This window comes from Spodoptera frugiperda, chromosome 28 (assembly GCF_023101765.2).
Source record: "Spodoptera frugiperda isolate SF20-4 chromosome 28, AGI-APGP_CSIRO_Sfru_2.0, whole genome shotgun sequence".
NCBI lineage: Eukaryota > Metazoa > Arthropoda > Insecta > Lepidoptera > Noctuidae > Spodoptera > Spodoptera frugiperda.
In genome coordinates this window covers 7,752,572-7,768,834 of record NC_064239.1, presented here as the reverse complement: position 1 = coordinate 7,768,834, position 16,263 = coordinate 7,752,572, and the positions used below count along the sequence as shown (strand labels likewise).

Genomic DNA, 16,263 nt, shown 5'->3' with positions numbered 1-16,263 from the left:
TTTATAACAACTTCTAAACGACTAAAAGGAGCAGAATCCTTAACATACCTACCTACCCTACCGTTAAATTTAACTAAGTATTTTCTTCTAAATTGCGCACGTTAGTAGTATTGCGGTTTCAAAATGTTTATTTTTGTTTAAAAATGTTTCATTACTACATTCATCCTTTAAAGTTAATAAACTTAGAAAAGATATCAATAAAATAATTATTATAAGTGCGTCTCTTTGTATTCTGTTATCATTTAAAATTATAGTAGATACCTACCTACTTAACAATATTATTATCATTACGTAACTCATCTTTGTTAGATTATGGAAAAGAGACGCACAGTATTGGAACTGATATGAATAAATTATACCAGTTCTGCACGCATGTACAAATTCATCTCAATCAAGTGCTTGTAGTGCAAACTTGATTTTAAGAGGGGTAATGTGTGTCGCGCGCTAGTGTGACATGTCGGTGATAAACTTTACGTTTTATTTTACCTAAGAGTGCTTGTTATCAACTAGTTTGAATTTTTAAAGTTCTTTATTTTATAGTAAATATTGTTTTTTGTTATTATAATAACAAAAACTTCATACTGTGTGTTAAAATAGAAAATACGATTAGTGGAAATGCCACTGTTATAACAAAAACCATTTTCTAATAATGAAGTTTACAGCGAATAAAACGCATAACGGATTTTTGACAAATCGTCTGACCTTGGGCGCCCTGCGCAACATTCGTGAATCCAACCGAGCAAGATTATTGTTCTGTCGGGCTAGTCTCGACATACCTATCTACATTCTACAGTGTGTATGTAGATATTTATTAAGTAGTAGAGTAGTTCAAAATCTGCGAGTTTGGGGCTCGAAGATGCCTTTATTTGGCAAAAAAGATTTTGGGAGGAAGTCCAAAAAAGATGCTAAAGATTCAGAGAAACAGCCATCAATCGAAGACAAGTATGTCGTCAAAGATCTGCTGGGTACAGGAGCGTTTTCCGAGGTACGTTTGATAGAGAGCAAAGAAAACGGGCAGATGTTTGCTTGTAAAATTATCGACAAAAAGGCTCTCAAAGGCAAAGAAGATTCATTAGAAAATGAAATTCGTGTCTTGAAAAGATTTAGCGAACAAGCCAAAGGTGAGGGTGCCGAGAAAAAAATGTTTTCTCATCCGAATATTGTCCAGCTGCTCGAGACATATGAAGACAAAAATAAAGTGTACCTGGTGATGGAACTCGTCACGGGTGGAGAATTGTTCGATAGAATCGTTGAGAAAGGGTCATACACTGAAAAAGATGCGTCCAATCTAATTAGACAGGTGTTGGAAGCAGTAGACTACATGCACTCTCAAGGAGTGGTACACAGAGATCTGAAACCAGAGAACTTACTGTATTACAGTGCTGATGAGGATAGTAAGATCATGATAAGCGATTTTGGATTGTCCAAGATTGAAGACTCCGGCATCATGGCAACGGCATGTGGTACACCTGGATATGTTGCCCCCGAGGTACTGGCACAGAAGCCTTATGGCAAGGCTGTGGACGTGTGGAGTATAGGAGTAATATCTTACATTCTACTCTGCGGATACCCTCCATTCTATGATGAGAATGATGCTAACCTGTTCGCTCAGATCTTGAAAGGAGACTTTGAATTTGACTCCCCCTACTGGGATGATATTAGTGATTCAGCTAAAGATTTCATTCGGCATTTAATGTGTGTGGATGTGGACAAGAGATATACTTGCAAGTAAGTACACTAAACTCATTCTAACATACAATAGTTATTTCATATTTTGTTGTTCCTTTATTAATAGTGACTATAAATTACTGTTATAAAACTGCACTTGTAACTATTACCCTCTTATTTTAGGACAAAGATTTTTTTTTATGTCACATATGGAGTCTGTAGCCTATGTTTAATATGTTAGTTTGTCTCAGTTTTGATAAACTTACTGTTTAATTAGTTTTTATATACATTCTATGTTTAAGTCCAAGATTGGTATATTCAAATTTAAATATTTTGTTGCTTCCTTTGTGGTAGTTCTTTATGTATAATAATATGCGGGTAACAATTAAGGGCCCTGTTATTTTGAAGGTAGTTTGGTAATTTTTTGTGTATTAAATACTAATAAATATGTCAAGATTACGATTACAAACAAATATAATTTCATTATAATATTATGATGCTGTCTTTCAACACAAGGAAAAAATATATAAAAATGTTTTCTGTATAGCGAAAGAAGCTTAAGCTTAGACATACCTATTTTTAAATTGCTCATCAACACTGTAAAATGTTAATTGATGCATATATTATGAATTTATCTATTAGAATATTATCAAGTGAAACATAAAAACTTACTTTGTTTAGTAATTTTCTTATCCATAGGAGGGTAAAGAAAAAGTATTCAATGACTTTCATATTTGTTTTCAAAATTGATCCTTCAAGGAAGATTTCTTATAAATACAAACCCTTTTTTATATTATTGACTTTCATCATACCAATTCTGTCTCCATGATACTTGGGTACATTTCATGTGCATTAACAGGTTTCATGTAGGGATTTAGTTTAAAATTAATGATATTTTTGTCAATATTACCAACCAGTCTATTTTATATTGCATTCTGCTGGTTAAAAATCTAAATAAAACAAGAATAAATTATACCTACATATAAAATAGCCACAATAAATATATTTTTTAAATAACTTCACAAAAAATCCAACTTGTCTTTTGGCCTTGAATATAGTCTGTATTATGTGTCTATTCTATTAGCATATTATAGTTTAAAAACAAGTAATTTTATTTCAGACAAGCTTTGGACCATCCTTGGATCTCTGGAAATGCTGCCAGTAACAAGAACATCCATGGCACTGTTTCTGAACAGCTCAAGAAGAACTTTGCCAAGTCCCGCTGGAAACAGGCGTACCATGCTACTACGGTTATCAGGCAAATGAAGAAAATGGCACTTAATAGCAGCAGCAGCTCAAGTCGCAATGCCAGCGGCTCAAGCAAACAATAGCTGTATTGTCTGACTGCCCACCTTCCGATTGCCATTGTTACACTTGCCTAGAAACATAACTTATATAGTAGGTTTTTAACGAAATGACAAAGTTCGACGCAATCCCGTTGTTACAGCACCATTGGGTGAACGGCTTGTTAAATTGGTAGATATCACAATTAATTGGTATTCATTGTCAAAACAGTTGCTAAGAAACGCGTACGAGATTCGCGTCAGCGCTATTATTATGGTGACGCCTTTATGCTATACAATTGTTCTATAAATCAGCGCTTCTCAAAAGCTATATATTTGGAAGCAGCTTATAAAACTAAATTGTAGGCATGTTACATAATGATTAAAAATCAACGAACTGTTTATAAGACATTATGTCTAGTCATTTATCATTTCTGCTTGCATAAAGGTATATACCATTTTTAAATTGGGTAAATAATTATTATGGATAATATGGTAATTGTAGTGAAAAGTAAAAATATGGAGTTACACTATGCTTACCTCTTCAACTCATCGGTATTCCTATAATCATTTCATTACATGTGTATCTCCTCTTTGATGCATATATTTTCTCTTCATGTCCAGTTAAACTAACTGTGACAATGTGTATCTGTAATACTATCTCTGTTAAACATGAATCTTTTTTTACGAATTTTCTGATTTAATTTTTACTACATTTTGAAGCAAATCAATATTAATTAGGTAGGGTAATAAAATGTTCTCTTTAAAAGATACTGACTTAATAGTTATTACTTAGGTATGGTGATACTGACAAATCATTTAAAATAAGGTCTGTTGCAAATTCATTAGAGTTACAAGTTATAAAGTAACGAATATTTACATTAAAATGATAATGGTTGGATATGATAAAGTATATTAGGCGATGAGAATGTTGTACCGCTTCTTACATCCCACTTATATCCATTTGGAGTATCTATTTAGATACTGGTTAACGAAATTTGCTGTAGTGACATCATGTATTGTGATTATTCTATTTGACCCTTGAAGTAGTTGTTTTAAAGTTTGTTAAATGATCACCTATGCTATGCCTAGCGTAAGTTTTGTGATTCTAAAGCTAAGTCCTATATATCCACTGTCATATTCAAATACCTGTTAAGTAGTGAATTATGATATCTTACCTATACGCACTGTTGAATTCAATGTTGTTATATGATACTCCGCGTTTAAAACGATTATAAAATAGTGCTGTTTTTGCTAATATCATCTCGTGACATTACCTAGCTACATGGTTTATTCCAACAATATTTTGCGCAACTCGACTTATTGTTTTATCGGTAAGAGTGAAAGATCTGTACGCAAGACTGAAATTGTAAAGTGATAGCTAGTTTTTTTCTGTAAAACCCTGTGTAGGTAATATCCGCAGCATTTTCAATGTTCCGTTGTTTGAGTAAAATGTAAGGTAAAGTTAACGAGTTTTGCATTTGATAAAATATGTTGTTTCTCTGTAGCGGTAGAATAGTGAAAATATTTATTGGTATAAACAACGTAAAAGGAGTTATACATTATGAATTACACGGAATTTACGTAACGCATTATGTGCCAGCTGAAGTGCAAATTATGCTATTCGCTACATTGTTGACAGCTTATCTATAGAAAAGAGCGTATCATGTACAGATTCGATGAATCTCATTTTTTCCTTTTGAATATTTATTATTAATGCAGCTTTTGCTATGAAGAAAATTATTTATGAAACCAGCTTCTTATAAAAGAGCTTTGGTTGTATGTCTTTCCCTGTCGCGTAATATTAACATTCCACAGAGAATGATTATATTTGGCAATGAATTTATTAACTTGACATTCCATTTCTGCAGTATAATTTTTTACAAAAATATTATTTTTAATAACTGACTTGTTTATATTTGAACAAACAGTGAGGGAAGAGCATTTGTTTTTTATTAATTTCATTGATGTACTTATCTATATTTTGCATCAATTTTGTATAAGTACTTAGTAGATTATCATCATGCCTATTTGCATATTATTTATTTGCAAAGCTTATACACAAAATTAATCAACATTCCAATTAGGACTTTATTTAGTTACTGTTTAAATACGAAGCTACTTGTGTTCATAATTATGATTGTTTTTAATGTCTATTTATATTGGAGTGGTATGGGCGTCGATGCAAGCTTTTTCTATGTCATATTTTAATTTTATAATATGAAGTTTATTATTATATATCTTCCGTCCATACCTTACACTGGGATTTTTCTTTAAATCGCAGCTTATGGAATTTGTCTGTAAATCCGTGCCATGGTGTTGTTGATATAATGCATATTATATTATATGAACCAATTTTTCATTTCATATTTATGAAAATTGGCCTAATGAATCTTATAAGTCTGATGATGTGCGAGTTGTGTCTATATTAAATCTTCCGTTCCATAACACTTTAGAGATATGTATTTGCTTCTGATACAAGTATTCAACGAACGCCGTGGCGCGGGTACGTACCGAGTGTATGGTACAAGGTATACTTACAATTTTATCTCAGTAGGAGAAAGGACAGGAAGGTATTTTATTCAAAAATATTATGTTTTGTGCAATTGTTTTCGTTTTGTTATAGAAATTTATTTGAATCCGAATATTTATTGATCTGACTTGTTGGTAATAATTAGACGGCGCGCCTCCCAGAGCAAATGGAAGCGCGTCATTCGTTAATGTTTTCGATCTATTGTCATAATAAATCATCGCTTGATTGTTAAGCATGCACTGCTTTAAAGTTTTTAATAATTGTAAGTGTAGTAATGTTCAATAAATAATTGTCTAAATGCGCCTTAATATCTGTGTAATTTTAGTAGTTCTGTCAGTGCTCCTTGTATTTACTATAGTTTAAGTAATAAGAGTACTATTATAGGTTTCGTAATACTTTTTAGAAACTGTTAAATTTCATTTAAAATCTAACGTCCTATACCTAATTTATGTAACTCCTCTGTGTATGTTTTATCAAATGTTGGTATACTATGTAAACGTGTTCTTAATGAGGATTTTTGTAGTCATGTATTTTATGAATTGACATACGGGCGTAGATCCCATTATAATCTCTTAATATAATAATAATAATATTCGTTTTAACGTTTTTTAACCATTTTGTGTCAATGGCTACCTATACATGTGCCATGTCTCTACCAAGTGTATGCTATTACTTATTTATAAATTATGATCGATTTTATAATTTAATTTCCGTATGTAATGTTTTGTTTAACTGCGCACAATGTTTTATGTAAGAGATATTTTTAAAGCTAATTATTGTTTATGTAAACTGTACCGAAACCGGTGTTGGAACACCTTATTTGATTTCCGTTCCTCTTTCTGCACAAACATAACCACTAGATGTTTGTTTACCACATATAACCGAATAATAGTAGATACGCTAACGTGATCTTGCCATTGTTACACACTTAGCAGTATACACGACATATGTTTGCTCTCTAGTTATTTTCATTATGTTGTTAGTTGAGTTTTCACTGTGCCAAAACCATATCATGATCAGTGATAAATATTATACTTAACATACTATAAGATTTCTTGTTTGTTAGACACTTTTAAATCGAGTTTTATCGCAATAGATAGCAGACTGCAGTGCTAAGCGAGATAAATACAAGTTCCTTGTCATTTGAATACTAATTATTTTTTTCTTTATTCATTAACGTAATATGTTTAGTCTAAGAGTAATCTATAACATATTTACTATTTTTCGAAGGTTATTAACTATGTATATGTTTTAAATAAACATACACGTTTTAGTTTCTATATTTATCTAATTAAGCACAATAGTCTAAGGGCTGGGGGGAAATTCAACAAGTTTATTTTATTCGATAGGTATATACATTGTTTCTGTTCTATCTATTGTTTGGGTTGTGAAATTGTTTTCTTTTTCAAAGTCTTCTTAACAGACATTTCATCGGGAAGTTGTAATAACTTGTGACTAAGATCTGATTAATGTTGAAAAATCTTGTGATTTAGATTTTATACTTCTTGTTTAAAACAATCAAAATTTATTAGTAGATTCTTAGATGTTAGCTATATTTTCAATGTCATTGTAAATAAAATGCCAACTTGTTGAGACATTCGTTTCATTGCCTTGCAACAAATCACCGATATTTATTATAATTTAATTATTTATAACATTTACTATATATTACAATATACATAATGAATATAATATCAGAAGTGACGGGAATGTCTACTGTATCTCCTCGCCGAGAAGTGACAGCTGTTTTAGGAATTGCGAGGCGTTCGGGAGGGTAGTCGCACCGTAGATGATTTTCCTGGAAGTCCCGCTCGTTGCTTGTTGCTAAAATAATAAAATTATGTTAAAGGTTGTATATAATCATAATATCACATGGATAGTTTCCACAGTCATAATTTTTGTATGATAGAAAATCAATGGTCTACAAAATTGCTAAGTGTGGGAGAGCCATGCTTCGGCACGAATGGGCCGGCTCGACCGGAGTGATACCACGGCCTCACAGAAAACCGACGTGAAACAACGCTTGCGTTGTGTTTCGTTGTGTGAGTGAGGTTACCGGAGGCCCAATTCCCCCCTTCCCAATCTTCCCCATCCCCGATTCCCGAACCACAACCCTTAAATTCCTAACTCCCAAAAAGCCGGCAACGCACTTGTAACGCCTCTGGTGGCAAATACCAAATCAAGTGTCCATGGGCGGCGGCGATTGCTTAAGCATGACGTTTCTTTATCCTTCCTCTATATGGAAATAGCTAAAACTTGAAAAACGCTGTTATCAACGAGGATGGGGCAAGGAGGCAAGAAAAAATCACCAAGTAAATATTTTATACCATATGTAGACTGCATACCTTAGTAAAATCGATAAGGTTGTGATACTCGATGTAGTTACCGCCGCCTACGAGGAAGACGACGGCGTCGGTGGGCGGCGAGTGCTTGGCGGAGCGCGCCCGGGCGGCCGCGTCCGTGCGCGCGGCGCGCGGGTCCAGCCACAGCAACTCGCCGGCACCCTCGCCACTGCCGCCGCCACTCAGGGCCGCCTCCACCGTGCGGCTTACTGGCAGTTTCTATACCGATACAAGACAATGGTTTATTATACTATAAAAAAGATAGAAAGATTTGTCTTTAATCAACAGAAATGGTAAAAACAACTTTAAATCTCTATTTACTAGACAAATCAAGATTGTTTTTGCTTGCACTCATTCACTTCTGATTTACTTAAATTTTTTACCATTTTGGTAGCATTTCGATATGATGTTTCGATCATGTTGCACTGATCGTGGTCATAAAAAAGTTGACCGCGATATACACATTCACCACATAAAGAGGTTACCTACAGTTTTCCATCTATCTTCATTTACATTGTTTTATAAAGCTAAAATTATATAGTCTTACATAAAGGAAAATAAGAAAAATATCGAAGGATCTTCTAGTTATCTTCTAGTTTGCATGCAACAACATAGCAAATTCGTCACACAAGTTGTAAAAACTAATAAGTACTCACTTATGCAAGAAAGTAACAATGTGTATTTTTATACTCACGTGTTTCTTCACGACCAAGTTTTTGACTCCTTCCATCACAAACGAAGATCCTTGGGACACGAGTTTGGAGAACATGGAAACAGTCTTGGTGCCACCACCTTCGTATTGACTAGACATCTTCGTGAAACCTCTGTGAATGATAATGCAGCATTAAAGCAGTAACTACCGAAAGAAAACTGTTAAAGGCAAATCTACCGCTAAGCGTCGGTCACCATTGTCCGACGTTAACGTGTTAAGCTATTTATCATCATCATCAGTCGGGAGGTTACATTTTAATTCCATCTGCCATCATTCCATTGGAGAACACTGCTGTTAGATAATACGGTGGTCGTAGTTTTAGGGCACAGCTCAATATCATCGTTATAAATAAATACTTTTAACCGATTAGGTGGTTTAGGTATTTCTGAGAGATACATGAAAAAATAAATGATTACACTCACTTCCATCGCCTCATGTAAGCCATTGGTTTGATGTCACACTCCGCGGCTTGTAGCGCTGCCTCGAACCTCTTGTACTCGTCCTCAGGTATTTGTGATGTGCACAGATAATAAATAATGAACAATCGCATCTTATCCTCCGGCGTCCCCGCGCTGGGGTCCGATATAAGGTCCATAACCGCTTTACTTTCAATACCGCTGCTCTTACTCATTATTTTTTCTTCTAATTCAAAAAAGGAATCTAGTCGCCTTGATTTTATTGAGTTTAGGATGGCTGAAATAAAAAAAAAAATATATATAAAATAAATAATGAACCATATTATCATAAATTGCATTAGCTCTTCTGTCATCAAATGAGAAACCCAAACAAAATTAATGACGCCTATGATAATAGGCTTTATTTAGTCTTTTGATTATACTTTATCAAACGTAAGCAAGTTTTACAAACTAGTTCAGTATTTGACTTGTAATAGAAAACTGTTGAAGGCAAACCCTCCGCTAACGTCGGTCACTGGTGACCACCACGGCGTTCAATGTGTTAATGATCAATAGAGATTCAATTGGAGTAGTTTATTTTTCTTGAAAATGGTTCAGATCAGATGTCATTTTAATCTTATTGCGCCTTACCAGTAGCGATAGTGGTGTGCATATCAATAAGTCGTTTCTTCTCCATGAGTTGTGGCAAAGAGTTGACGGCGCTCGTCAGTCGCTGCGTGTTGTCGCTGACCATGCTTAGAGCTAAATCGCTTTCACCGTCCAGGCCCATCGACGACTTTAATTTCTTCACTTCAGCCTCTGAACTCCTATAAAAATAATCAAATTATTTCGATAAATTGTCTATATTGTTCACCTGACTTCATAAATCCCTGAATTTTAAAATTGCAGCTAATACTAGTAACACAAGATGAGAAGTTTTGAGAAACCTGAGGCCCAATTCCCCCCTTCCCAATTCCCGATTCCCCAACAACCCTTAAATTCCTAAACCCCAAAAGGCTGGCAACGCACTTGTAACACCTCTGGTGTTTCAAGTGTCCATGGGCGGCGGCGATTGCTTACCATCAGGCGATACGTCTGCTCGTTTGGATAGGCGTGTTCCATAAAAAAACCTTAGTTTTAGATTCAATATTTATACATACCTATATTTATCAAGATCTTCTTGTATAGCTTCAGCAACGGTGGGGAACGGGCTGCCTTTATGTTCAGACCATAACGGATCTTTGGAGTCGAGGTCACAGACTCGCGTCTTCGATTTCTGATCCTGCACCGTCGGCGTTTGGTTTTCAGGTACCACTGCTCTGAGGAAAATAAATATATATTTTTAGTATTCTAAGCGTCAAATTACAGCCAAGTTCACCTCACGGATTTCATTGCTAGGTAGGGCAAAAGATTACTGGGTTTTAAAATTTAATTTAGATTGTTACTGTAATAGGTTTATCTTCTGTTAGTGGAATAAATAAAGGACCTCGCCACCCTTTGAGTAATTAAAGATATCAAGTTAAAAATATGTAAAATTATAAAAAAAATATACCTATTCAAAGAAAGATCCAACACATCATGCGCCAAAGCCTGGTAAGTCCAAGTGTGATGTAAAGGTGTTGCCATATCAATGTTCCTATCCAATAATATCAACATCGGTCGTGTGAAACTGAAGGAACCAGTTTGACCAGTGTTGCCATGGAACAAATTATTTCTTGCATCCCATAGATTTTCTCGCAGTTTCTTATCGAGCTTTTTCGCAACCATTTCCGCGGCGTTACCTTTGCTACTTCGAATTATAGGAACATTACCTTTAAATAAATAAAATAAGCATTAAAATAGAAGTAAATAAATATACTATTATATTAAAATGTCTAATAATTTATGCAGTACAATTACTGAACTGTTTTCTTCATTACTATTGTTTTGCATATTGATTGATGAATCATAGTTGTGATAGCATAATACATACCTAATGTCACAAATACTGAGAATAGACTTTCAACTATATTATCCATGATAGCTTCCATTTCTGTGTCCTTGGTATCACCTCTATTAATGGCTGAAAGAAGAAAATTTTACTATATTTAATTTATAGGTTAAAAAAGGATAGTTTAGTAGAGCTATCTACACATAGACAATTAATTCAAAGGACATGGCTAAACCAAAGTATGGACGTCGTAACCCGTACAAATAAATATGGTATAAATATGGTACCTAGCAATAAATAAAGCCGCATAATTAAAAATTGATATTTTGTAATTAAGAAGGTCCAGAAACTTGGCATATCTGCGCAATCCTGAAAATAAAGTAGCGTTCCTACGTCAAACAACGTTACAAAAACTTCAAACTATAACATTGCTGTGAACTTTTATCAAGGCGTTTTGATGTACCTGAGCCGAAAGTTATTTATACAGAGGTAGATAGGTAAACAATTCTGCTTATACTAGATAATGAACACAAAGTAACCAAGGACAGACACAAAAGATATAGTAAGATTGTGCAATCTTATACAAAATATATATTTTGTGTCGATCAAAACATTTACAATTATTTGGTTTCAGAAAAAAGTCATTATATTACCGTTATTAAAAATTGATGTTCGTTTAATTATTTCGATTTCATTTTCGGGGAAACTAATGTCCTAATAATAGCTTGCAGTACCTACTTCCGTGTTGTCATGTCAAACCACAACAGAAAAAAATCAAATATGAAACTTATTTTTTGTTAATTTTTGTTCACCAAGTTATAAGAATTAGTTAAACACAAAATAATTCATAAGTGAATATTTAAATGATACGGGTTAGCGTGAAATTCGTATTCTTGTTATTATGCCTGGGTCAGTCATTTAGCCATCTCCTTTGAATAAGGTATCTTTCAAATAGGTTGGTTTATATTGGGGTTAGTATAAGTTATTCAGAAAACCATTGGTATTTGTTTCATAGGTTTTCAAATGAGACTAAATTGAGGTTTATTAGAATTGTGTTTAAAATCATTTTACAAAAACAAAAGTTTTATGTTGAAAAACTACCATTATCAATTACTGCTTAATTTGAGATTTTATCTAAGCAGTAATGTTTTAAATAAAATCTGTAAAGTAAAATGTACCTACCATAGTAAGATAAAGAATCAGACTGCTGATGTTTCATTATAAAAAGATCATCTTCCAGACAAATGAAGTTCAGGTACTGATCATACACCTTATGAATATTTACTGCGGAATTTGACTGAATCGCTGAAGCTGCCAGATCTTCGAGTTTCTGCCTTGTTATTGGTGAGATAAAGTTCAAATGGTATTGGTCGTAGACGCCATTGTCCAAGTCCTGGCATATACGACCGAGGTTCTCTTCCGTTGGTGCACAGAAGTATACTGCGGGAACCTCCGGTATTGGGTCACGGTCTGAGTGGAGTTGTCTGGAATTTATAATTTTAATAAGATTAATATTGTAATGTATAACATAATTTATAGATAACAATCTAGTTTTATTGATAATGAAGAAAACATTATCATGAGATTTTTATCATAATATTTTTATTATCTGTAATATATTTTAATAGAACTACATTGTTGAAAAAAAGAAAGCAAATCCACATTATTTATTAAATTCTTATGGCCTGTATTACATTCAAGTATTACAATAAATTATTATTTAAACAATAAAAACTCATTTGCAGCTGTTAAAAGAAAACAGTGCTTGTTGTATGCAATGATTGGACCCTCTATTATAATCACAAACTGGTGAAAGTTATAACAGACAAACACCTTTCTTATAAGATACTTATTTTGTTATACTTTCTAGCTTAAGAGGCTTTTTTTGTTATCAATGAAGAATATCTATATAGTCTCTCCAGGTACTCGAGGTAGGTATGGATCAATTTAGTTTATTTTTGTCTCCGATTTGGGTGAATTAGTCTTGCTAAAACTCGAGAAAGGATGGACCAATTTGGTTTATTTTGGTCTCTGATTTGGGTGAATTATTTGTGTAAGTCCAGGGCAAGCTTAAAAGGTGAGAAAATTTTTTTTGAGGCAGTATGAAGTTTGCCAGGCCAGCTAATGAGATATAACATTACTGGATTAAGACTAGAATAACAATTATAAGAGTAGGACAAATAAATTACATACTATTTCTTATTGTCTAAAATGTATTGACTAATAAGAATGGATACTATGAAATGGTTTTGCAATTGTTTGCAAAACATACAACTAAATCATTCAACTGCTGTTCATGTTTAATAATGACAATATTAGCTTAATATCACCTTGTCACTGATGATATTATGATCCCCTATTGTTTTAATATTGTTGTTTCATTGTATTGATTGTAATATAACTACTTAATATACTTACTTTTAAGTTATGAGTTAATGCAATTATGTTTCATTTTCTAGTGAAATCCGTTTATAATTATAGAAAGAAAGTGATTGTAAGCACTTGTAAATGTAGAATCAATTCCTTTCACAATGAATCAACTAAGTCTGTTCATATTAAGATCTTTAATGGTTGGATAACAGAGTCCTGGCTAGGTACATTAAAGTACCAGTAATTAAGGTTCCTAAGTACATCATTTAATGGTTACTCACACATGCAGAGTCACGCCGAGCTCTCTAAGTTCCTTGACAGATATCAATGGAGATATCACGTCTTGGCCCACTCTGTCGTAGATCAACACTTTCCACGTAGGTTCACATGCCACGCTCTTAGTCAAAGGCTGATTCAAATTCAACATTTGCTTCAAAGCATCTGCAAAATTATAACACAAATAAATAATCCATTATCCACTACGTGTAATCTCCAATTAGTACTTAAACACAATACGCACTCAGTTGTCGCTCTCGTAAAGTACTCATTTTGTTAGGCTAAATAAATATCCCTCTCATTCAATGGCAATTTAGGTTTAAAACACTAATTATTAAACGTTTAATTCCATTTATTTTCTTCGGGAGTTGTATTTCTTCAAATGTCAAATTTGACGTTTGGAACAGCGACACGTCGGCCGCAGAGACATCGTTCAGAAATAATTCGGATACATTGTCAAAATGAAAAAGAATTAAAAAAAGGCATGGCAGTAAAGAATTTATGAACCATTGAAAACCATTATCTTTCAGAAAAAAATAAAATGTTTTTTTCCTTTTATGATTATATGGCTATGAAACTATTTTTTTCTTGAAATATAGCCAGTACTTAATGTTACCAAAGACTATATTATTATGAAATACTTTTTGCTTGAAAAATAAACAAAATATTTTAAGAGTACCATGTAATGGAGAAGAAGATGAGCCTAATGCAATACGAGAACCATATTTACTTACCGGGTATAACAAACCTCATGCTACTATTGAAAAACTAATTTAGTACAGTTGGTACCTATCCGATGATAATTATGTGTAACACATCGACTTTTGGAAAGAGAAGAATTTTGCAAGATATTATGATCATGAGGTAAAATTTTTGAAGTTAACTTTTTCTTAAATTTTTTATGGTTCGAGGAGAGTACTCTAGCTGCTTATATTCGCGGTGCGTTGGTCGAATGTCTCATTTCACAGGACGATGTACCTACTATATAATATTTTGCCAGACCCCGGAATCGAACCAGACCAGAGACCAGAGACCTTTTGCTCGTTTTAACGAGTTGCAATTGCGAATATTCGATCAACAGGATTTTTTATGTTATGTATGTCTTAAATAAAGAAACAATTTCAGTTTCTTTACCCATATTTGTTTAAAAAATAATTGAAAATAACGGCTTACTCAAGTACATCACTACGTCCTTACCTTGTTATCAACTGTCCCTCTAATATGTAAGCGTAAGTAAATTAACCTGTTAGGTACCGAGCAGGATTCTTCGAGTGCAACAATGTCCAATTATGGCATCCCCGTTACGAAATCTAAGTAGCTGTGTTGTGTATACAGCATAGTAGTACTTAGGGACACGATGTATAAGGATCAAACCAGATGTATGTAGATCGTCACTCACTTAGGTCGTTTAAAGTTAAAACTTTTTAGGCTTAAGCTAATTTGAATCATAGATGTTAGTTTATTAGTTAAAATGTGACCATGCAGCGCGGTTATAGCAAAGTTATTGTCTGGGCGATCGGCTGCTATGCAACGTGTCATGGGTTGGATTCCTACAAGGAATTTTTTGAGTTTACACAACATTACTTGTTTGTCAGTAGTAAATAATAATACCTAGTAGTAAAAGCATGTCGACCGATGGGGTTTACTATACCTACATAGATGCGTATCTACTAAGCTTTCTATATAAAACTATCTACCCTCCTTTGCATCGCACAGTAGAAAAAAATGATAACCAGTTTAAAAAAGTTAGATTTGGATACTTTATTTAAGTTCCACTATAAATTAGAATACAACATGATACGGTGCCACCAACTTTTTTTTTTAATGATTATTGCGGATTTAGTTAATGTGGCATTGTCAATTTGTCACTCTAATTAGAACACTAAAATACGAGAATAGCAGTAATAAGCACATAGTAGCATTATCCAATACTAAGTGCTGGGAAAAGGTTCGCATTCAGTAACCAACAACAGAAATCCCTTCTTCAGACTGCCCTTTTTTGTTTATTTCATCCGTATTTCAAACTGATTGCAGAAATGGGTTCTAGACACATAAAATGATTCGGAGCTGCGGACTACTTAGCGCGATTACCGAGGCTCCGGCTCGAAGGGTCGGAGTAAGAACAGGGTGGTTTTAGCCAGTAAGAGTCTGACACTCCCTCTCGTCTCGCCCAAGGAGCCCAGGAGAAGTCATTGGATGATTTTACCCCTTAAAAAAAGACACATAGGTAAAATAAAAGCTCTAGAATGATCTATCAGTAAAAATGCACTAGCAATACTTGCATCAGGTTTGCATAATACCAACTCCTAGATATTTGTTTAATTGCCTTAATCTAGTAACTAACGATTTGCATACGGCCTAGGTGGGTACCCACTTCAACAGTTGGTTTCCACCACATGGCACCTACATCGAAATAGGATTTTCTTTTTAGCACCTAGAGGTACATTATTGAATAGTAAAAAAGTATATACTTATAAGCATATCAGAAGGAAGTTTTGTTAGGATGTTTGGAATATAAACACAGTAGATGTATAGGTATAGGTAATATGAACATGGGAAAGGTGAGCATAATTTTATATAAGGGTCATCTGCATCCTTCACGTATTGCATCAGCTCCTTTCCATTTATTTAAAACCGATGGATATATTGTCAATATCATTGGCTGCACACGGAACCTAATTTGACACGAATGCGCACGTAACCAGCACCTACCTTTATTTGACGAATGTCAGGGGGTTTGAGGAGAAAGCCGCC

General features: G+C 33.9%; 2 protein-coding genes across 3 annotated transcripts; one reads left to right on the top strand and one right to left on the bottom strand.

Annotated features, from left to right (window-relative positions):
• The first annotated feature begins 388 nt into the window (after nucleotides 1-388).
• LOC118282113 (calcium/calmodulin-dependent protein kinase type 1) lies at nucleotides 389-7,077 on the top strand. The gene is made up of 2 exons (XM_035603031.2): nucleotides 389-1,728; nucleotides 2,789-7,077. Exons 1-2 carry the CDS (start codon nucleotides 650-652, stop codon nucleotides 2,997-2,999), a joined length of 1,290 nt encoding a protein of 429 aa, XP_035458924.1. The 5' UTR covers nucleotides 389-649; the 3' UTR covers nucleotides 3,000-7,077.
• On the bottom strand, nucleotides 7,071-16,240 carry LOC118282112 (protein sly1 homolog). 2 transcript variants are annotated; one of them, XM_050705933.1, is made up of 11 exons: nucleotides 16,222-16,240; nucleotides 13,515-13,674; nucleotides 12,046-12,347; nucleotides 10,906-10,995; nucleotides 10,486-10,744; nucleotides 10,094-10,252; nucleotides 9,585-9,760; nucleotides 8,961-9,231; nucleotides 8,521-8,650; nucleotides 7,830-8,045; nucleotides 7,071-7,308 (listed from the first exon to the last, which is right to left on the bottom strand). In XM_050705933.1, exons 2-11 carry the CDS (start codon nucleotides 13,658-13,660, stop codon nucleotides 7,198-7,200), a joined length of 1,860 nt encoding a protein of 619 aa, XP_050561890.1. In that variant the 5' UTR covers nucleotides 13,661-13,674; nucleotides 16,222-16,240; the 3' UTR covers nucleotides 7,071-7,197. The 2 variants fall into 2 exon arrangements, with proteins under 2 accessions (XP_050561890.1, XP_035458922.1); XM_035603029.2 differs by lacking the exon at nucleotides 16,222-16,240 and adding an exon at nucleotides 13,754-13,924.
• Nucleotides 16,241-16,263: the final 23 nt, after the last annotated feature.

Coding starts and splice junctions, on each gene's coding strand:
- LOC118282112 (XM_035603029.2), bottom strand. CDS start 13,781: ATGAGTACTTTACGAGAGCGACAACTGA. Junction 12,348..13,514: donor CTCGGCGTGACTCTGCATGT/GTGAGTAACCAT, acceptor TATAAATTCCAG/ACAACTCCACTCAGACCGTG. Junction 10,996..12,045: donor TGATTCTTTATCTTACTATG/GTAGGTACATTT, acceptor TTCTTCTTTCAG/CCATTAATAGAGGTGATACC.
- LOC118282113 (XM_035603031.2), top strand. CDS start 650: ATGAAGTTTACAGCGAATAAAACGCATAACGGATTTTTGACAAATCGT. Junction 1,729..2,788: donor GACAAGAGATATACTTGCAA/GTAAGTACACTA, acceptor ATTTTATTTCAG/ACAAGCTTTGGACCATCCTT.